General features: G+C 43.4%; 2 protein-coding genes across 2 annotated transcripts in view; one reads left to right on the top strand and one right to left on the bottom strand.

Annotated features, from left to right (window-relative positions):
- Positions 1-9851, top strand: part of RIGI (RNA sensor RIG-I) — a 48953-nt gene extending 39102 nt beyond the window's left edge. The window contains 4 exon segments of the mRNA XM_082402489.1: positions 2041-2184; positions 3777-3943; positions 3945-4059; positions 4063-9851. Of these exon segments, the coding sequence (XP_082258615.1) occupies positions 2041-2184; positions 3777-3943; positions 3945-4059; positions 4063-4104 (468 nt within the window). The 3' untranslated portion in view covers positions 4105-9851.
- Positions 9852-9997: 146 nt separating this feature from the next.
- ACO1 (aconitase 1) overlaps positions 9998-21789 on the bottom strand; it is a 59094-nt gene continuing 47302 nt past the window's right edge. Inside the window, exons 18-21 of the mRNA XM_082402426.1 lie at positions 19651-19798; positions 15328-15450; positions 11872-12057; positions 9998-10932 (exon numbers count right to left, since the gene is read on the bottom strand). Of these exons, the coding sequence (XP_082258552.1) occupies positions 10819-10932; positions 11872-12057; positions 15328-15450; positions 19651-19798 (571 nt within the window). The 3' untranslated portion in view covers positions 9998-10818. The remainder of the gene's footprint in view (positions 10933-11871; positions 12058-15327; positions 15451-19650; positions 19799-21789) is intronic.

Below are 21789 nucleotides of genomic sequence, written 5' to 3' on the forward strand. Positions count from 1 at the left end.
TTCTTTTGTTTACATTGGGTCATTTCTATTGTTCTGTCTTCCAGTTCACGATTCTTTCCTTTTTCCTCTCCATTCTGCTGTTGAGCCCATCCACTAAGCTTTTTATTTTGGTTATTGTATCTTTTAGTTCTAAAATTTCCATTTTGTTCTTCTTTATGTCTTCCGTTTCTTTGTTGAGCCTCTATATTTGTTCATGTTTCAAGAGTGTTTATGATGACTCATTGAAGCATTTTTATTATTGCTACTTTAAAATCTTTGTCAGATAATTCTCACATCTCTGTCATCTCCATGTTGGCCTCAATTGGTTGTCTTTTTTTTTCATTCAGTTTGAGATCTTCCTGGTTTTTGGTATGAGGAGTGATTTTTAATCAAAACCCAGAGATTTTCATACTATATGATGAGACTTGGGATCTTATTTAACCTTCTGTGTCAGCTGGCTTCTTTCTGATATCATTCTGGCAGGGGAGATGGGGGATATTGTTTCATCACTGTCAGTTAAAGGTAGAAGTCTTGGTTTCCTACTCAGCTTCTGTTGATACCAGCAAGGGGAGGCTCCTTGTTACTGCTGTGTGGGGATGGGAGTTCTGGCCCCCCATGTGGTCTCCATGGACACCACAGGTGAGGGGGGCTACCATTTGGCAGGACTGAAAATCCTGGCTTTCTCTGACACCACCAGGTGGGAGTGTTGAGGTGCTTTGTAACAGCCCTGCAGAGTGGAAATCTAGGTTCCACACTTAGCCTCAGGGTTCAGGGTTTTTTGTTGTTTTTGTTGTTATTGTTGTTGCTGTTTTTTCCTGTGGGGTTTGGTAGAACAGCTGTTGTCTAAAAGTTTTCTGTCTTGCTGGCTGCCCCTGTCCTGGTGAGCGCCCCTGTCCTGGTCTTTTGGCTAGAGAGATAGGGTTTTGTTGAGATTTCTTTATCTGTCCCCATAGTCATTTCTGGTTGCCAGCTTCTTCAGCTCCATGTCTGGGATATATGAGGCAAAATGAAAACCCAGGAAACTCACTACCATGTTGTTTCTAGGGTCCCAAGGTTCCTAGCTGGTCTGCCTTCCTCTCTTCACCCTATAGAATCTTATGTTTATTTTATATATAATGTCCAGGGTTCTTAGTTGTACTTAGCCAAGGCCTAAATTTTGAGATAGAATGTGGTCATCCTATACAGACATTTAATTTTACTGTAATTCAACAATACTCTCTGTGGTTGGAAAGGAAGAGAGAAAAAAGATTTTAGGCAGTGAGGGACTCTTCTGCCTACTGTTCCATTCAGTGGGTTTATGCCTTGCGAGTGGGTGTAATTATTCCTGAAACAGTTAATGCATATCATATGTCTGTTTGTGAAGGATTTTTATTTTTTTATTTTTTAAAAGATTTAATTTAATTTTATTTTTGGCTGTGTTGGGTCTTCGCTGCTATGCATGGGCTTTCTCTAGTTGTGGCGAGCGGGGGCTACTCTTTGTTGTGGTGCGCAGGCTTCTCATTGCAGTGGCTTCTCTTGTGGAGCGTGGGCTCTAGGCGTGCGGGCTTCAGTAGTTGTGGCACACGGGCTTCAGTAGTTGTGGCACGCGGGTTCAGTAGTTGTGGTGCACGGTCTTAGTTGCTCTGCTGCATGTGGGATCTTCCCGGACCAGGAATCGAACCCATGTCCCCTGCATTGCAGGCGGATTCTTATCCACTGTGCCACCAGGGAAGTCCCTGTGAAGGATTTTTAAAGTTTTACCAACTACTAAAGTAGAAAGCATGGTTCACATGACTATTTTATGGACATCTTTAGTGCTTTTATGGGCATCTTTGATGAAGATATTAAAAGACTAATTGGAGGCCACAATTAAACATTAACTAACGAAGAATTCTCCTATTAGGAGAATCAATAAAATTACCTATGAGATTTTTATGAACAAAGCCAGGTACTGTATGTTCATGGAAGTTGTATAGGAATGAATGATTATGTACATATATATGTGTGTGTATATATATCCTAGTTATACTCAAATTACATATTTGAGGAGGTTCTTTTGTTTGTTTTGGTTTTTGCATCTAGGTTTGCCAGATACAGATTCATGAAAAATTCATCAGGGATAATCAAGGAAAAGCAAAACCTGGGCTTGATAAGGAAAATAAAAAACTGCTCTGCAGAAAGTGCAAAACCTTTGCATGTTATACAGTTGATATAAGAGTGATGGAGGTAGGCAGCCTTTTTAACAAATAGCACTGGGTCATTTTTTAGCACTCATTAAAGCTTATTATCTATCAGTGAGATATTTATAGTAAGAATACTATTATTCTGTTGTTATCATGGCCATGGTCCATGTATTTTTAAAGGGCTAAAAAGTTTAAAAGAAACCCTTGATGTTCAACAATAAAGAAATAGCTTAAAAATTGCTGCACAGCTACTTAATTATATATTACGTAGCCATTACAAATAATGGTTACGCTAAATGCACCATGGTATCCTGGATTAGATCCTAGAACAGATGAAGGATATTATTAGAAAAAGTGGTAAAACCTGTAGTTCAGGGTAAATCTGAAATTACTCCAAAATAAAGTTTATTAAACAAAATGATTAGGAAGCTTATATAGTATAATGAAAAACTTCTTACAAACTAATGGTAAAGTGGGAAAATTAACGAGGATACAAAGTAGTAAATATGCTATGATCATAGCAGTGCAAAATAATAGCAGCAATACCACCATCACCACCACCAAAAAAACACTTATGTTTGTACAAAAAAAGGCTAGAGGACGTATACTAAAATGTATTAATATTTTGCAGTGAGACACCATGATTTCTTCTCTTTCTACTATTTTATGTTTCCTAAACTTTCTTTTGGGGATATGGACCACTTTTACAATGGAAGCAAAATCTCCTTATTTTAAAAACATGACATCTGCAGGTTAGCTTTCTATTTTTCTTTCTTAAAACTCTTAGATAAAGGGTTAGAAAAATCTCCAAAGACAAAAATTGGATGTAACTATTGCTGCCGATTGGGGAGGGTGGAGGGCCTGGGCCGGGTCAGATGATGAGTTATTACTTTAGGGTTCTGTTTAGTCTTCAGAAAGCTGAGTCTCTAATCAGTCCAACATTGGAGCAAGAAGCGTATTAGGGGTAATACTGGCAAGTTCCCATACCTTTCTGAGTCTTTTTCTTTAGCAGTAAAAGGAAGGTCCTTTCAGCTCCAATTTGGGTGATCTTCTGTTGAAATGGCCCTTTTAGATTATGTTTTCCTGAGGGACTGGTATGTAGGATCTGCGTTTGTTCTGTGCACTGTGGCGTTTGTTCAGGTTTATTCTAATGTTGACTGGGGGCTGGGCCCGTGGACACATTAGTCCCTGAGCCTCTTCAGATACACATTGACCCTTTGTTGTTGTTCTCTGTATCCTTTGGATTCTTCCTGTCAGGGCCACTGGTGAACTCAGGCTTCACAGATCTTCAATAAATACCCCTTTGTCTCTGAATTAATAAGGAGTATCTATTTTTGGGAGCCAGGTTGCCTGGAAAATTCTTAGTCCTCCCCTTCATGAGGTGTCCCCTGTCCCCTCACTTGCACCTCCACCTCCACCCTCACCTCCACCTGTGTCACTGGGGGTCAGGCTGTGTGGATTCTACTCTGGCCTTGAGGCAAATCCACATTTCCTTCTTACTCCATCTGTAAAAGAATTGGGATTCCGCCTTCTCATCATCTCTGATTATTGTGGAGTTTTCTTTTTTTTTAAATCACAATTATGTTCTGGTTCTAACGTTCTCTTTTGTATGCTATTCGATCCCTTCATCTGTAGGAATGCCATTTCACTGTGGTTGGAGTTGCTTTCAGGGAGCACTTTGTGAGTAAGTTACACCCCAGACCAAAGAGCTTTGGGAGTTTTGAGAAGAGAGCAAAGATCTTCTGTGCCAGGGAGGACTGCAGCTATGACTGGGGAATCCATGGGAAGTATAAGGTATTTGAGAAAGATTCAAAGTTTTGTGGTGGAAGATGTTGCAACTGGAGCTCAGACACTGTATGCAAAGTGGAAGGACTTTCATTTTGAGACCATCCCATTTGATGCTGCAGAAATGTCCACTTGAGCTCAGGACCTCAGTCTGCAGGGAATGGGTGACCTTGAGTGAAGAAGAAATTAGACCAGTGGGTGAATCACAGATCACTTGTACCACTGTCAAGATATTTTCCCTAAGGCTGGTACTGTACTGAGTATATATCATTTAACTTCTGTTGTTTTCAGCAGTTTGTACTGTATCACTTCATAAAACACGAGTGAATGAATCACAGCACTCAGTGAATCACTTTGTAGGTCAGTAGAGCTTGGGAAAAATGAAAAAGGCTTAACTTATTGCCATTCTTCCCTTCAGAACCCACTGCCAGTGTGCACCGCTAGCTACTCAGTACACATTGAGGTAAATGAATGAGTGAATGGAATGTTGAAAGGTTTTCCATGCTTCCCTTTCTTTCCTTAACCTACTGTAAACTGGCTTTTACCCTTAATAATCTACTGAAATTGTTTTTGTCAAGGTCACCAGCGACTCTGGTGGCCCAATCCACTGGGCACGTCTTAGTCCTTCCCTCTGTTTGACCTCTTTGCTGCTTTTGGCCCTGTTGAATACTCCTTTCTTGGAACTCCCTCTTGGCCACTAGCACTTCTAACTCTACCCCAGTCTTTTCTATTGGCTCCTTTTTGCTGATCCTTTACACGTTGGTAATTCCAAAGGTTCAATATGTATACACATACATAGGCATAATAGTCACATACGCTTGTGTTCTCTATTTGTGGCATCTGATCTTAAAATTCTACAGTGGACAATTTTTAGTAATGGGGGCATTTAAATAATACAGTACTCATTGAGAAGTTGATTTCTGTTCTTTTAGTTTATTGTACATCTTGACCGATTAATTTGTTTTCTTAACCTGTGCCATTGTTCCCTTCGAATGGTCATTTCAAGCCATTTTCCAGTAACAGTTGATGGTCAACATTCGGACTCTGTTCTCAGGTAGGACCCTTGGATGATACTGAAGGGGCAGTTTAATTTGGCCGTCCTTTCTATTTAAAAACTTAGAATACATATCCAAATGGCATTCGTGTGTCATTTAACAAGGTTTGCTGATGCTCCAGAGCTTAGTTTGGGGTTTTCCAGACATGGAGACAACTACCTGAGTTTTACTGTCTCCATCCCGGCCAAGGTATTTTATGTTCTGCTCAGAATAGCCTCTATAGTAATTTAAGCATCTTCCTAAAACAGATTCAGATTAGTTGTTTGTAATTCACTAGGACCATCAATGGCTTAAACAAACCTCCAAACATCATAAAATGTTAATATGCTCAACATAAGGGGTCACATTACTCTTTTCAGATAGCACCTATTTATATCTGAAGGCTAATTGGTGTCCAGGAGGCCACCCAGACCCCCAGATCAGTCCTGGAGATGAGCGGGGTGACCTGCTGCAGCCACCTCTTCCTCCTTTTGATCTGACGAGAGTCAGAGAACTTGCCAGTTACATAACTTCTCCTAGGCTTAATTTTCTTCATCTGTGAAACAAGGATAATACATACCTGTAAGGGTTAGTGGAGAGTTTTTAACTGAAATAACATATAAGTACGTGATATACATAGTAGTTGTTTGATAATGGTTATTAATAGTATTCTTAGTAGGACACAATAAAATGGGTTATTTAAGCCAACTTGCTTGCTGATTTTTATTCATTTTCCATTTATATTTTATTAGAGTATTAACGTTCTGGTCACCACTTTTAATATGGGCTTTGTTCCCGCACCACCAAGCAATTCACCAACGGGGTGTCCTACCATTCAACTCAGTTCTGCCACTATCTGCCTGGAGATGGCGTCAGATCCCTACAAGTTAAGGGCTCAGTCCTACAAAACTGCCCCGCCTCTTCCCTACTTCAGAAGCCAAATTGTTATTACCTGTGCCTCTGACCAATTGAATACAGATGAGAGGTTCCAGCAGCCTCCTCTGTGGGCTTAATTTGCTAGAGAGGCTCACAGAACTCAGAGAAACCTTTTACTTACTAGATCATCGGTTTATTATAAAAGGAAGTAACTCAGGAGCAGCCAAATGAAAGAGATGCATAGGATAAGGTTTGGCGAAGGGGCTCAGAGTTTCTGTGTCTTCTCTGAATCTCTCTCCAGTTTTGTTCACAAACCTGGAAGCTCTTTGAACCTTGTCCTTTGGGTTTCATGGAGGTTTCATTACGTAAGCATGATTGATTAAATCATTGGCCATTGGTAATTTATTCAACCTCCAGCCCCTCTCCCCTCCCCTGAGGTCAGGGGATGGGACTGAAAGGTCTAACCCTCTAATCACGTGGTTGGTTTTCCGGTAACCAGCCCCCATCCTTAGGGGCGGTCCAAAAGTCACTCATTAACATAACAAGAGGCACCTTTGTTGCTCTTATCACGAAATTCTAAGGGTTTTAGGAGCTCTGTGCCAGAAACAAGGGACAAAGACCGAATATATATTTCTTATAAATCCCAATCTAACAAGTATCTCTTTTTATATGTGATTGCCCTTTTTGGATGCTGCTATTTAAGGACTCCAATAGGATGTATACAACATCCACTGGAAATCTATTTGAGAAAAGTTCTTGCAAGTATCTAAATAACTCAATTTGGATGAAGGTGACTAGTACAGCCAACAGAAGAATGCAGTCTAAAGCTGAAACAAGAAAAATAATATCCTTGTTTGACTTTAGCCTGGAGTCAAGCCATTGCAGGCATAGAGAATGGAACAGAGTAGGCATTTGGTTAATATTTATTGAATGAAAGAAACCAGTAGGTAGGGTTTTAAGAATTGCGCACTCTTAACTGATGTCCAAATGCTGGTCGTTGGATTTCTAGGTCAAAGGCTGCATTTCAGAACCAACTGGGGACTCTTTTTCATGGGCACATGCCCAGCCCCCTCAGAACATCCTGCTAGGGTGTGTCTAGCCACGTGTACGTTTTGAAGTTCCTCAGGTGGTTCTGATATAATCTGATAACAGCCACTCCATCTTGTTAACTCTGTGGTCCCCACCAGTGCTCACCTTGTGATATTTTCACCTGAAATGAAAAGTCACCTTCAGTCAAGTGCCTGATTGTGTCACAAGGCCAGTAAACTGATTCCCACCCTTAAAACTGACATTATTATTTGAATTTAAAAACAAGCCATCAGGTCAGTGTTCCCTCAAGTGTGTCCTGTGAATCCCAGGTGCTGTGAGATGCTCTGAAGAAAGCAGTTCTGTGGGCAGATAGGATTCTATATTGTCTGCTGCCCCCTCTCCCCTCAAATGAGCAATTTCCGGTACACACTGCTATTGTGTGTCCTTGTGTCAATTCTGCGGTAATAAGGCCCGTTTAACCCAGTGGCTCCCAGATACCCCGACCCTGGACCCCTTTTATTTCATGGGACGTTGTTAACATCCTGTAGAAGCACAGTAGCAGATACTCAGCCCTGATGCTGACTAGACAACCAGAACCAAATTGGAGTATTAATTTCAGGATCCTACCAGTAACTCTGTTTTATTATATTATGTAATAAAACTATAAATTCCACTCAACAAATCTGTATTTAAAAAGTAGATCTCAGTTTTGGGGATGCAAATTATTAAACCTGTTAAAAATATCAGCTGTAATTATATAATCTTTGTGCACAATGATTAGGCTGTCTGGGTGAACAAAAACTGCTTGGATGTTAAATTCTGTTTGTGGTCATGACATTTAACAACTTCCAAAGAAGGCAGCCAGTGGAACCTTGGTTCCTATTTTTCAGAAGCAGCTCTCCATTGCTCCTCATAACCCTGCAGGGTACGCCACACTGTCCTAACCCAACCCTGAAAGGCCAACTGTGCCAAAAATAAGGTTCTTCATTTAGGTGACTAGCAAACTTCCAGTATGTTTAGCCTAGGGAATACTGGGAGACAAATCTCTACGACCACAAATTATTATCTGTGACCCCCCAGAGCTGCCGGTGGCCACATCCCCCGGCACACGGACCGCCCCAGAGAGAGGCCGTCACAAATGAAGGGCGAGAGGGGAAATGATAGGGAAGCAACCTGAGTTTGAGTCATAGATCCAATCAAGCCTGCCGCCATGGCCACCCGTGTTCTTCAAGTTCTATGAGCCAATTTTTTTTTTTTTTTTTTTTTGCTTTAGGCAGTGTGAATTGTGCTTCTAATACTACAACTAAGAGTCATGACTAATATATCCTTCCCCTAGATTATTCTCCACTTAACACGAAGGCTGTCCCATAGCCAAAGACACATGTGCTTATTTGCTGCATTAAAAAAGTTGGTCATTGGGCTTCCCTGGTGGCGCAGTGGTTAAGAATCCGCCTGTCAATGCAGGGGACACGGGTTCGAAGCCTGGTCTGGGAAGATCCCACATGCCGCGGAGCAACTGGGCCCTTGAGCCACAACTACTGAGCCTGCGCGTCTGGAGCCTGTGCTCCGCAACAAGAGAGGCCGCGATAGTGAGAGGCCCGCGCACTGCGATGAAGAGTGGCCCCCCCCCCGCCGCAACTAGAGAAAGCCCTCGCACAGAAACGAAGACACAACACAGCCATAAATAAAAATTAATTAATTAATTAAAAAAAAAAAAAAAGTTGGTCAGTGAACTCACTGTGCACACCAAGGAGCGCTTGTTTCCCTAGGAGGGATCAGGCAGGAATGGATTTAGAAAACTAAGAACAAAGGAGATGGGAACCCCATGGAGAGGAAGGAGGGGCTGGGTCTAGCAAGAGCAGCACACTTCTAATCTGGCGGGTCAGCAGCCCGGTGCCTTCTTGAGAAACCAGGTAAAAGGGGTCTATTTGTTCAGCCTTGTGGAGAGCAAGGATGGGACACTGGCTGAGACATTTTATTAATGAACAAGACAGTGTGTTTGGAGGTAGAGGAGGGGAGTCCAGAAGTGAAGGGACCCCATTCCAGAAGTCATAGCTGCAGGAATCTGTTTCCTCATAAGCACTGATTGTGGGGGTCCAGGCTGCTCCCATGCTCCACAACGGAGGGCTAAGGGGTGGACGGCTGTTTTCTCAGCCCTTCTTAGTGTTTTTATCCTAGGACTGATCTTAACTTGAGGGTCACAGGCTTTTCTTGTGCAACAGGGTTCTGTTTGTAATTTTTATTCACGAACAGAAGCTAGATCCCAGGACGTAAGAGGCAAGCATGCTCAATAACCTGCCTTGTCCGTCATCTGGGAAGAGGTGGAGACAGGCTTTGATCCTAGGTGTTCTACTGACCAGCCCACAAACCCTGAGTGCTAAAGTTGAGACTTAAAATTCATTACAAGAAGATTAATTTGTAAGCTGTAAGGTGCCCTGTTATGGACTGAATGTTTGTTGTCCCCCCAAAATTCATAACGTCGAAGTCCTCCCCGACACTGTGACTCTGTGGAGATGGAACCTCTAGGGAAGTAATTAAGGTTAACAAAGGTCACGAGAGTAGGGCCCTTGTAAGACGAAGACACCAGAGAGCTCATTCATTCGTGCTTTCTCTCCGTGTGCACGCACTAAGGGAAGGCCATGTGAGGACACAGTGAGAAGGTAGCTGGCTGTAAGCCAGGAAGAGAGAGAGCTCTCACCAGAAAATGAATTTGCTGGAACCTCGATCTTGGACTTCTAGACTCCAGAACTGTGAGAAAATAAATTTTTGATGTTTGAGCCACTCAGTCTCTGATATTTCATTATGGCAGCTGGAGTAGCCTAAGACATGTGCCCTGAAATGACTTCAGTGATGAAAATGAGCAGATAACCTAGATGAAAATAAAAAAAATTATGATCCGTTCACCAGACTACATTATTGCTACTGCTACCAGGCTATTGCTACCTTCTTGTTTGCTCCCAGATGAGGTTCAACACGGCCATTTAACCTGCGTATTACTGACGTGGTTACAAAAAGAGGAGAACTCGAAGGTCATCCAGGCTTCAGGATCCTGCAGTCTGAGATTTGCTTTGCTCTACATATCCCAAAACGAGGGCCACACACACAGCAGAATTCAGTATCAAAGTCAAGAAGTTTTCCTTGAAAATAGATTTAATCGTATTCAAATTAGAAATGTTCTGCGTCTCTCTCCAAAACCACATCCAAAGTTCTCTTGATACATGAAAAATTTTCTGGGGAAAATGTTTGAATATAGTAAAAGAAACCTCCATATTTCTTCAGTGTTGATCTATCAAAAGGTACATAATCAAAAAATTTCAACCTCTGAGCCATCCACGAGGTGTCTGAATCAGTCACGCTGGAGGAAAAGGCGGGGCGAGGGGATCACAGTCACGGCTAGGATTTGAAGTGTGAAAAAGTTCTTCTCTGCCTTGTCAGTTAACATTGGGACGGTATGCAGAGGCAAAGGACTCTCAAGGGAAAGGTTTCATCGAGCAGAGGGTAGCAGAGGAACCCAAAATCGGGCAGGAGACATTTGTGTTCAGCTGAACAGTAGAGGCTAAGAGTGAAAAATCAACATATTCTGTGATCAGTAACTGTAAAGGGCTCAGCTCGCTCTTCCTGGCACAACTGACAATCCCACCATTCTAAGCTTCCAAATTCTAGAAAAAGATAAAAAGAGTAACAAAAATAGAGCATGTAGAAACTGCTGATTTTGTGTGCAGAGGATCGGCACCGGAACCTTAGGGCGCCCTGGGCAGGAAGCGCCCCTGCGTGGAGGGGAGGGGCGGGGTGGGGAGGGGCGGGGCGGGGTGGGGTGAGGCGGGGCGGGGCGGGGCGGGGCGGGGCGGGGCAAGGCTGGGGTGGAGAGACTACCACGCCAGGGCCCGCGGGCTGCAGGCACTGCGCTTGCTCCCCACTGCGGCCAGGATGCCCGTCTCCGAGGAAACCAGGGCCTACTTGGCCATCTTGCGAATCATGTAGTTGAGGATGCCCCCGTTGTGGAAATAAGTGAGCTCCACGTCGGTATCAAACCTCATGACAGCCTGGAAGGTCTTGCCGGTATGCAGCTGGGAGGACGAAGAAGCAGAGAAGAATCGCTGAGGGAGGAGGCGAGCCAGCCCTTTCCAGAGGCATCCTGCCCGGCCTGCCCTCGGGCTGCCCCTCCAAGTGTGGTCCACACCCCGGCAGTGCCGGGAACAGGCGCACGCTGGCCCCAGCCCAGACCTTCTGAGCAGTAAGTTGCATTTTATTTAACAAGATCCCCAGTGTACTGATCTACACGGTAAAGCAAGCACTGCAGAGAATAAGTGATGGAAGTGAGAGACACCTGAGAATTAGAAATAGCCTCTCAGGGCAGTAGTTAGTAGTGACGTTTGGGATATTTTCTAAACTTCCTCCAGGGACTGCCCGAGGATGGAAGGGTCGGCAGTCAGCAGACGTTTCGTTAAGGTTGTCCCTTAGGCACCGGCCCAGCTGCTCACCCTGGGACACAGCTCAGCAGCTTAGTCTGCCTGGGCAGCTAGGTCACCCTGAGACCCTGGTGCTGGTTTTTCACCCTTACCTCATCCAGGGCACTGTCGTTTTCACCTTTGGGCTAATCAAAGTCAGCCACCTGGGGTGAGGCTCAGGGATGGGGTGAGTGTGTCTGTTCACAGGTTTATAATAAAAAGGTGTTTTTAAGGTAATGTGACAATGCCCTATCCCTGAGCTTTCATCACTGCTCTCTGGGCTGAGAGTGGGAGGAACAGGAGACAGTGGGGCTGGTGGGTTTGGGAGGAAGGATGGAACTGATAACTCTATGAGTAAACAGAATAAATAATAAACCGACATAGTGTGGCATCACTGTGCTGGCAGGTCAGAAAGGTGCTAGTAGAACTCCTAAGTCTAAAGCACGTCTACTGAGGGATTTTTTTTTCCTTCCAAATCCCATTGATTTCCTTCTAACAAGATTGATGACGAACACAGGGCCTCTGAGCTGGGCCTGGCATGGAAAGGCGCCGACTTACCTTGACCTGGACTTTCATTCGTGGTTTGAGGGTTTCTGGAATGCTGATAGTGTATCGTTCCCGCCCTGTGAGTCCTAGGGTGTCTGCATTCTCCCCGGGGAGATACTCGAGGGGGATCACCCCCATCCCGACCAAGTTACTTCGGTGAATTCGCTCGTAACTCTCAGCCAGGACAGCTCTGATTCCCTGATGAGCCAACAGAGTAGTTTGGACAGTTTTCCTTTAGTTACACAGACACTTTACAAAGGCTTCTTAAGTCAAAACTCTTCTCACACCTAAATTCTTCATAAGTACCAATTAATCGTTTACGTAAAATGTTGCCCCCTAGTTATAAATAACACAGTAGCCAGGCTTAACTGATTGCCTGCACTGTGTAGGCAGCATGTAGGCACTGAAATGAACTCTCCTCCCACAACCCTCGATGTAGACGCTATTATTGTGCCCCTGTACCCTAGTAGTCAGTGGTTTATCCAATATCTGAACCCATGCAGTCTAACCACACACTTAGCCACTTTGTGATACATTTCTCAGCAAACTTCCACTGTATCTGGAAACCTCAGCACAAAGAAACATAAAGAAAATTCATTTTTCCCCTTGAATTTTGCTATTATTGTAGGTACATCAGCAGACACCGAAGATTTAATAAAAACGCAACTTTCAGAACATACTACAGAGAAAGTAAATGATTACCTACTGTGTGCTGCTTTTATACTTGCTGTTTCAGGGATCAAATTACGTTGAATATAATCTTGATATAAAGCTTCCTATAAAGTACATTTTACTGGTAATCTATAACTGGCAATGTACAGCAATGATCAATAAACAAGGATACTTGATTAACTAAAATACCCCATCCTCAAATATTAGTTAACTGTAATATAATAGTAAGATACCCCTAAAAGGTCTCAATATCTAGGGTACACTTTTAAGATCCCCTGAATCAGGGTAACTCAGGAAGCTTGTTAAAAATGTAGATTCTTGAGTCACAGATGTAGAAAACAAACTTATGGTTACCAAGGGGGAAGGGGGCGGGGATAAACTGGGAGATTGGGATTGACATATACACACTACTATATATAAAATAGATAACTAATAAGAACCCACTGTATAGCACAGGGAACTCGACTCAATACTCTGTAATGACCTACATGGGAACAGATCTTAAAAAGAGTTATACGTATGTATATGTATAACTGATTAATTTTGCTGTACAGCCGAAACTGACACAACATTGTAAATCTACTATATTCCAATAAAAATTAATTTTAAAAAATGTAGATTCATGGGTACTACCCCAGGTCTACTGTATCAGAATCTCTAACAGGGAGCATGGGTGGGAGAAGATAGTGATTCTTTTAAGTTAGGAGAACCATGGCTATAGAGCAGCAGTTCTCAAACTCTGCTGAATATTAGAATCACTGGGGAGACTTTTAAAATCCCGATGTCCTGGCCTTACCCCTTACCAATTAAACCAGAATCTCTGGGAATGAGATCCAGGCACAGGTGTTTTTTTTTAAAATCCCAAGGTGTTTCCAAATTTAAAAGCACATTTACAGAGGAAGGGCAGATTCTTTAGGACAGTAGATATTTTGTATGGATTTATGTATATAGGTACTGTATACTTATTTTGGGGGAAGTGGCAATCTTTGTAAACACAGGTCAGTCACGTCTCAATCTCTGTGTAAAGGGCCGTGCAGCACTGCAGATCACAGCTGCCTGTCCCTCTCTGCATGAGGACAGCCCGGGGTTGCCTAGTGGCCGAGGCTGGACAGCTACAGAATGAAGTGTGTACGGCTGTCTGGGCAGACGGAACTCGGAGCAGTTCTGTAGAGAAGTCTAGACGCGTATGGTCAGGCCCCTCAAGATGGCTGTTCTCTTGCTCTTTGTACATCCCCTGCTCGACCAGTCCCTGCTTCACCTCCGCCCTACTCACATGAATGTGCTTGCCCCCTGCCCCTTAGGCCAGAACGGCCCCACCTGCTAGTTTATTAAAGGGAAACATCTGCCCTAGTGGTGGTGGTTAACCTGAGGGGCTGTGAGGGTCGGGCCGGCTGCTGGTTTCCCTGGTAACTGATGAGCCAACCTGACATCAATCCGCCCTATAAATGGTAGCCTCCTCCCCGCCCAGGGGAGGGGAGACTGCTGCTGTGTCCTGCTTGCTGTTTGCTGCACACGGTGGGGTGTCGCCCCAGGACCTTGCTTCAGGTGTGTAAGAGCCCCCCCGCTCTATTAAACCACTGATGTCTCTGTCACTGTATCCGGCCTCTTTCTTTAGTCTCTTGGCTGGTGCAGCCCAACGAGCCTCTAGAGAGCCCCGCGGTGCCAGGTCTCTTCTTATTCCCCAGATCTCACTGTCCCCACCTGACTGCCCCCTGCAGCGCCCAGCTCCCTTCCTAAAATCCTTTCTTCTGTAATTTCTTAGGTTCTTTTCAGCAGTTTCTAGAAAAGGCAGGCCTTTGGCAAATCACCAACTAATAAGAACATCTCCCCCAACCCACTGCAAACTGATTGCCTAAAAAAAAAAATAGGTGTGATGTTCAAAGACATTTTTCAGAAGCCTGGGCGTCTGAAGGGCTGCCTGCCAGACAGCCTTTTTTTTTTTTTTTTTTACTGTACTTGTGGATATCAACTTACTTAGCGTCTGCCAAGTGTGTTGATTTGCTCGGGCCATCGTTATTTAAATTGATATCAGCTAAGCTATTCTACCCTATCCTGAGGATTAAAGTCAGTCACCAGGAGTGTGCCCTGCTTTCAGAGCAAGCAAATGCTAGAGAGGTATAAAGCTCCTGCATGGCCCGTCCCACAGGGACACCTGACGCAGGTCAAGCCCTGAAATGGCTGAAGGTTTAAAGAGCTGACTGTCTACATACAGAGAGGGCTTCCTTTTCTATTGAGCCTGTATGCAGACTTTTCACAGGCAGTGATAAGCAACTGTAAAAAGTGCATTCCCCGAGCTTATCCAAAGCTCAGGCTCCTTACTTTTTCCCATCTGTGAACCTGATGATACAGTAGCAGTAGCTTATTCCTCACATTCACCTGGGACAAGATCCTTGAATAAACTTCAGGTGTTAACCTCTGAGAACGTTATGAAAACCATGAAACTTTCCCCATTAAAAAAAAAAAAAATACATACTACACACTTCTGGATGGATAGACTTCAGGACCCTCCCCGCAACTGTTCTGTAGACACCCCCAAAGACCCACAGCTCCCAGGATAGCAATGTTTGATCTAAGGGAACCTGGTGAACTCTAGATTACCCTTCACTCAGTGAAGTAAATCCCGATCTACCAAGAAGCGGGAGATGAATAAACATTCCATGCTTTCCCGAGCTTGCTTTGCTCTTCTACAACATCTTGGAAAGTAAAGCAAAGCATTTTATTTCTGGCCTCCCTCCCAGCTTCCCTCCCGGTTCAGAGGGGCAGCTGCCTGCTGGGATGTCTCTGCTTCCTACTCACCAGTAGGAAAGGGCCCTTGGCCGCCCAGTCTCGGGAGCTGCCTGAGCCGTACTCTTTGCCGGCCAGAACTATCAGGGGAAGGCCCGCCTGCTGGTACCGCTCAGAGGCATCGAACACATCAAGCTGAGGAAGAGAAGAGGAAGGTTTTACCGACACAGTAAAGGCACAGAGTGTGGACACAGGGCAGTGAGTCCTGGTGGGACATGCAGGGGCAGAAGTGTCTGTAGTCGGCCAAGCCAACGTAAAGTCAATGGAACACCCAACCAGTCAGTTGCCTGGTCTACAAATTTCCAGTTAACTCCATCTACGTACCTCTATCAAATTGAATCTTATACTCTTAAGTGAAATGCCTAATTGTCCTAGTTTTAGAAAAACATTCAAATCCTAGGGCATCAGGGGAAAAAAAGGAAATTAGATCAGTTTTTTTTTTTTTTTTTTAACTCTTCCATTGATTAAAATATTTTAAAGCTAAAGCGGAGAATCCCACCTAAACCTGGGTTTTGACTGAGTACCAGAAACTCAGTGATGGCTAGTTGTCAAGGGTAGCCAAACAGAAAGAAGGTCATGTGTTCAGAAATTACATAAAATGCAAACTGTTATTTGTCACCCTTCTACATGGAGGTCAAGGTAGAGACAGTAGAAACACTGATGGAAGCACCAATCAATAAAGGACAGGAAAGGATGAACGGATCTTTTGGTATATATGAGAAACACCTTACACAAATAGATTCATTTGTTTCTCACAGGAACTCTGAATATTCTGCTGAGCTGAGACTTCACAAAGAGATGATATCATTGCTGGTGAGTAATAAAACATTGTTTTCTCCTGGTTACTTAAGTCAGAAAATAAGACCTGTCCGAAAGGAGTATTTGATTTGAAAGGAGCTCTAGAAAGGTGTCTATTCAAATTCTCAAGTAGGCTTTCACAAATTACTATTGCGGTGAAAGGATGGAGATTGTGGTTGATGTCACACGGCATTGCCTAAATCTGGGTAGGATTCTGTATGTCTTCAGCTGGATAGAGCTCATGAATATAGAAACTGTTAAACAAAAAAACAAAAACAAAAAAAACCAGTGAAAGCCTGCCCTAACCAAATAGCCTGGATCCTTTCAAAGACCAGAAAGAAACAACCTACCTGATATTTTCAGAGATATCTATTAGTAGCTTTGTATATTAAGACTGTGGGAGTGTGTGTTTTTTAAAGTGCTTTCAAAACTACCGCAAAGCTGACAATCCCATGGCAAAGCAGGTCTTGGAACCCAAGATGAGTGGGACTAAGCAGGTCTAGAGTTCCCAGCTCCTGGCTTTTCTCATACGTGAGCCAAACTGAGAGTAGCAAGCAGCTTATAAAGCATCAGCTCCTGTACTCTCCCGCTCTTCTGAAGAAAACATAAAATTTAGTGGTTTCTTCTGTTATTGTGCCTCTGTATCCCTAAGTATTATATTTAATCGGCCAGTTCTTCATTTCTCCTTTTTTATTATTAATTTCCTACTTTGATGATTTAGTTCTTTTAACCACCGCGCTCCTTCCCCCCCCCACCCCCTACTCTCCGCGGCCTTCTAATATCATTGTCATACGTTTTGATTATGTAAATGCCATTTATAGCTGAGTCACATAATATACTCCGATTTCCTTCTCTTGGCAATTAAAAAATTTTTTTTCCACTGGAATAAAATTTTTGCGTGTGTGCTCACCTATTTCTGTGTCCCTACCTGTTAATTAATCCCCAAATGCACTGCCTAAAGTATCAATACGAGTCTTCTCTAAAGACATTCAAATCTGTCAGGCAATCGAATTTAAAAATCTTTTTCATGGCGTGTCATTCCTGGAGCCCAGCGTTCCTGTGTGGACTGATGGCTCTCTGAGGACATGGTGCATTCCTGTTCTTTCCCCAGCATCCTGTCGATTTCCTGTATTTCTTTTTCCTGGATCCTACATCTTCCTCTTTTTTTGGTTTATTCCCTCGTTTTGGTGTAATACATTTACTAAGTAGCTTCTTGAGACTGGGACTGAGGGTATTTTTAAAGCTTTTGAATATCTGACTGTGTTATTACTTTAATCTCACTTGGCTGGAAGTATGAGGGACACAGATTTTAGGGTCCCAATAACTTTCCTCAGTCTGTTTCCTGGGTTGCTTTGAGTGCATCTGATCCCCAGGACAATGCACATAAGCTGTTTTTCCCTCTCTGAAGTTTCTAGATCTCCTTACCTCTGCTGTTCGTGCCACGCGACTTATGGGATCTTAGTTCCCCAACCAGGGATCGGGCCCAGGCCCTCAAGCAGTGAAATCGCAGAGTCCTAACCACAGGACCGCCAGGGAATCCCCAACTTTGCTGTCTTAATTTCACAATGATGTCACTTGGAGTGGGTCTTCTTTAATCATGTGGCTGGGCACTCAGTGGACCTTTCAATCTGGAATCTCAGATTTTGCAGTTGAGGAATTTTCTTGTGTTAATTCTCTAATAATTTCCTCTCAGATCTTGTCTGTTCTTTTTAGCATCTCTATTCAGTCAGATGTTGGCCCTCCTCAGTTCAGTCTTTAATTTTCTTACATATATATAGAATATATATAGAATATAGAAAATTCTGAAAGATACTCTCAACTAATCAACTTTTCCTGTGAAATTTTAGGGGCTTTTTTTTTTTTTTTTTAAGGAGCTCTTTCTTGTCTTCTGATTACTTTACAGCAACAGAAAATCATCTCTTATCACTCTGAGGAGACAGTTGTTTTCCTTAGTTTTCGTCTACTCTTTGCATTATCTGTTGTCCTTTATATTCCTCTGTTCTTTGTCTAGGTCTGTCTTCCAAGTTCAAGGCCTGACTCAAATGTCTCTTCATCTCTCATTCTGTCTCCTTATTTACGCTGAGGCACTAAGCAACCGACTAGGAGTTCTGTGCTACGGCAGGGCTGTAAATGAGGGAGATTCACTGTGACAGTCAGTACCCTGGAGGCCTCCAAAGTCTGTAACTGCAAGTCCTCCCCCTTCATCTCTTGGGGATTTTACCATTTATTTGTATCTTTTTCACTTAATAGTTTATCATTCCTGCTATTCACTGAACAGATATCTCCTGGGCACTGACTCTGTGCTGGATCCTGGTGATCAGAGTATCTATGATGAATTTGCTTTACAAACATAGAACCAGTTACAAGTGAGGCAGTGTGTTTGGTGGTAAAGAGCGTTGACTTTGGACAGAGCCTGACTCCGTGGGTTTTAATCTCAGCTCCTCAGACTTGTGACCTTAGGGAGTTACATGAGCTCTCTGGGCTCACTTGCCAACTTAAAACAAGGAGAATTATGGTACCTTCCTCAAAGGGTTGTTATGAGGATTGAACAAGTCAGTATATGCAAAGAGCTTAGAACAGCACCTGGGATGGAGTAAGTTCCACAGACGTATTAGCCATTATCATTTTAAAATAATAAAATAATTTGTGAGGGTTATTTCTTAAGTAGCTTAACCAGTTTTCATGCGGTTTCACAGCATTCACTGGGAAGGGAAGTGACCCTGAGGACCTACTGCTGTGCCAGATGTTGTGCTAGGTGTTTTACGTGTCATTCCATTCAAGGTTAAGCCTCAGAGCCTTAAAAAGTAGACATTATTTCTACTTCTCAAGTAAGAAAAATGAGGCTCAGAGAGGGAGATAACTTGCTGAGGGCTCCACAGCTGATATGAGGTGGAGCTGGGACTTGAACCCAGGCTTGTCTGACTTAAAGTGCAGGCTTCCCCACCTCTCGTATGCCTGCCATCTGTGAACAGACAATTCCAGCTGTAATACGCCAACTCCAAATGGTTCCCGTTAGGACCCAAGCAGGCCTGCAGAATCCTCTACATTCCTTCTTTTCCTAGTGATATGGTAAATTAATTAAATGCTATTAAAGTAATATGGGCTTGGCCAAAAAGTTCATTCGGGTTTTTCCATACGAGGCTACCGAAAACCCAAGCGAACTTTTTGGCCAACCCAATAAAATAGCACTTCTTTAATAAATATCCTCCACCTTAACCTGGAATTTCCCCTTCAAGTACTCTGAACTGATGAAATTTCACTCAGAGGTTTTTAAGCTCAACTCCTAGGAAACTAGACTTAGTTAAAGCATGAAGCAGAATCTCTAAGCAGCAAAAGGTTTCCCAGTTTAAAGGGCCTCTCCATCAGGGATGAACGCTATATACATGGACACCTGGCAAGAGGGACTGTACAAAGCAAGAGGTAGGATGAGCTGTGAAATAAAAATAAGACCAAAAGGAAAGTGATGGTGCAAACATCCAACCACCCAGAGCCTGAGAAACTCTGGCTTCTTAATGAAGTAGAAGACACAATACTCACAATTTCGCCAGTAGGCAGGTAGATAGTCTGCGGTGCCTGCTTGTTCAAGAATTTGTTTAATAAGCGGATATTGGCAAATGTCCCCCGTGCCATGATGGCGTCATTACCTCGGCGGGAGCCGTAGGAGTTGAATTCTCGTGGAGTCAAGCTGATAACGAAAGCAGGAGAGGAGCTGGTTTAGTGAACTGAGAGACGATTACACTTGGCTTACCCCAAGAAAAGAGAAAACCCACAAACCTAGGTGTTTCTCTAAGTCTGCTAAGTATTTTTTTTTTTTTTTTGGCTGCATTGGGTCTTCATTGCTGTGTGTGGGCTTTTCTCTAGTTAGGCGAGCGGGGGCTACTCTTCATTGCAGTGCGCGGGCTTCTCACTGCAGTGGGTTCTCTTGTTGCGGAGCACGGGCTCTAGGCACGCGGGCTTCAGTAGTTGTGGCACACAGGCTTCAGTAGTTGTGGCTCGCGGGCTCTAGAGCGCCGGCTCAGTAGTTGTGGTGCATGGGCTTAGTTGCTCCGCAGCATGTGGGATCTTCCTGGACCAGGGCTTGAACCCGTGTCCCCTGCATTGGCAGGTGGATTCTTAACCACTGTACCACCAGGGAAACCCTAAGTCTGCTAAGTATTATTCTCCAAGGCAGAAAAGCTGTTCCCATAGCTTCAAGTGAGGGCAGAGTGAGAGGTGGCAGGTGAGATGGTGAATCAGTATGCTCCCAGCAGCAACCTACAGTCTTATAAATCTGAGTAGAGCAATCGGGAGGGACTTTAATAAGAGTATTTATTTTATTGATTCAGTAGGGTAGCCTATAAAGCTTCACAAAAGGTAAAATACTAAAAATGGGTAAAAAAACAAAGGAAACAAAGGGAATACTCAGGGTAGGCCAGTCAGGTGGAGCCAAGAATGGGGACACATAAAATACATTCTATAAACTAAACAGAAGTAGGTTCAAATTTGTCCCCGAGTTACCAGGGGCTCAATGCAATGAAAAGACACATAACTGGCGACATTACTTAGAATTTTCATAAGATCAAAATCAAGGCAGTGCCAAAGAGGCAGACAGGAATAGCTATCAGTGGTCCTAAAATCAAAGAAGAATCTTGTCTGTGGGTCCCAATGAAAGGACACTTTGCAAAGTGAGTAACAACATCTTAAAATGAACATGGTGACGAGTTCACTGGGCTGTTTCTTATAATTCTAGGAAGCGTGTGTGTTAATGATTTATTAGTTAGATCTAATTTGAAGATTGAGAGTCTATGAATGGGCTTCAGGAGTATGTGAGTGTGTCTATGAACCCTTGAAATTATGTCCAAAGTGTGGATGTGCATTTTTATGGGAAGGTATATCTCCTTTCATTCAATTCTCTAGAGCATCAATAATCACCAGTCTAAAAAGGTGTTGGTCACTGCTTATTTTCTAGTTTCTTCCTCCAGCCTCAATCTTGTGTTTCTCTAGTTTCTCTGTTTCTTCTTAGAAGCCTTTTCTCCCATTCATTCACTCAACAACTTTTTATTGAGCACCAACTATGTGCCAGGAGCTGTTCTGGGTGAACAATGAACAAAACCAATTAAGATCTCTGCCTTTGCAGGGCTTACATTCTAGAAGATGGAGACAAAGAAATTTTTTTAAAGAGCATCCTATGCAAGTGTTACTAGATTGTGGTTAATACCTTAGAAAAAAGAAAAGGTAGACCAGGGCAAGGAGAACAGGAGTATGGTGGAAGTGAACTCATGGAGGAAGACTTGAACTTGGCGAGAGAGTTAGCTAAGAGGGTATCTTGGGGAAGGGCATCCAAGAGGAAAAAACAGCCAGCTCAACCAAAGACTCTCAGGCAGAAGGGTACTTGGCCTTGCTTGGAACATTCAATGAACAAGGTGGTGGGCAGTGTGTCCCAAGCAGTGTGGGTGAGTGGAAAAGCAGGGACTCACTGACCCATCTTGAATATCACCTGCCCTTTTCTACTTGCTGATGGACTTGTGTCTCCCACTCAAAGCAGAATCATATCCCTTTAAAATCTCACAATATGTATCTGTGTATAGGCAGTTCCCATACATTTTAAAAAGTAGTTGCCCTGCGTTAAAGAAAAATCTGGACACAGACCACTGTGCATCACCTCCTCTAGATGTGGGCTATCTTCTTAAACTTACA

This window comes from Balaenoptera borealis (assembly GCF_965194805.1).
Source record: "Balaenoptera borealis genome assembly, chromosome: 8".
Lineage (NCBI taxonomy): Eukaryota > Metazoa > Chordata > Mammalia > Artiodactyla > Balaenopteridae > Balaenoptera > Balaenoptera borealis.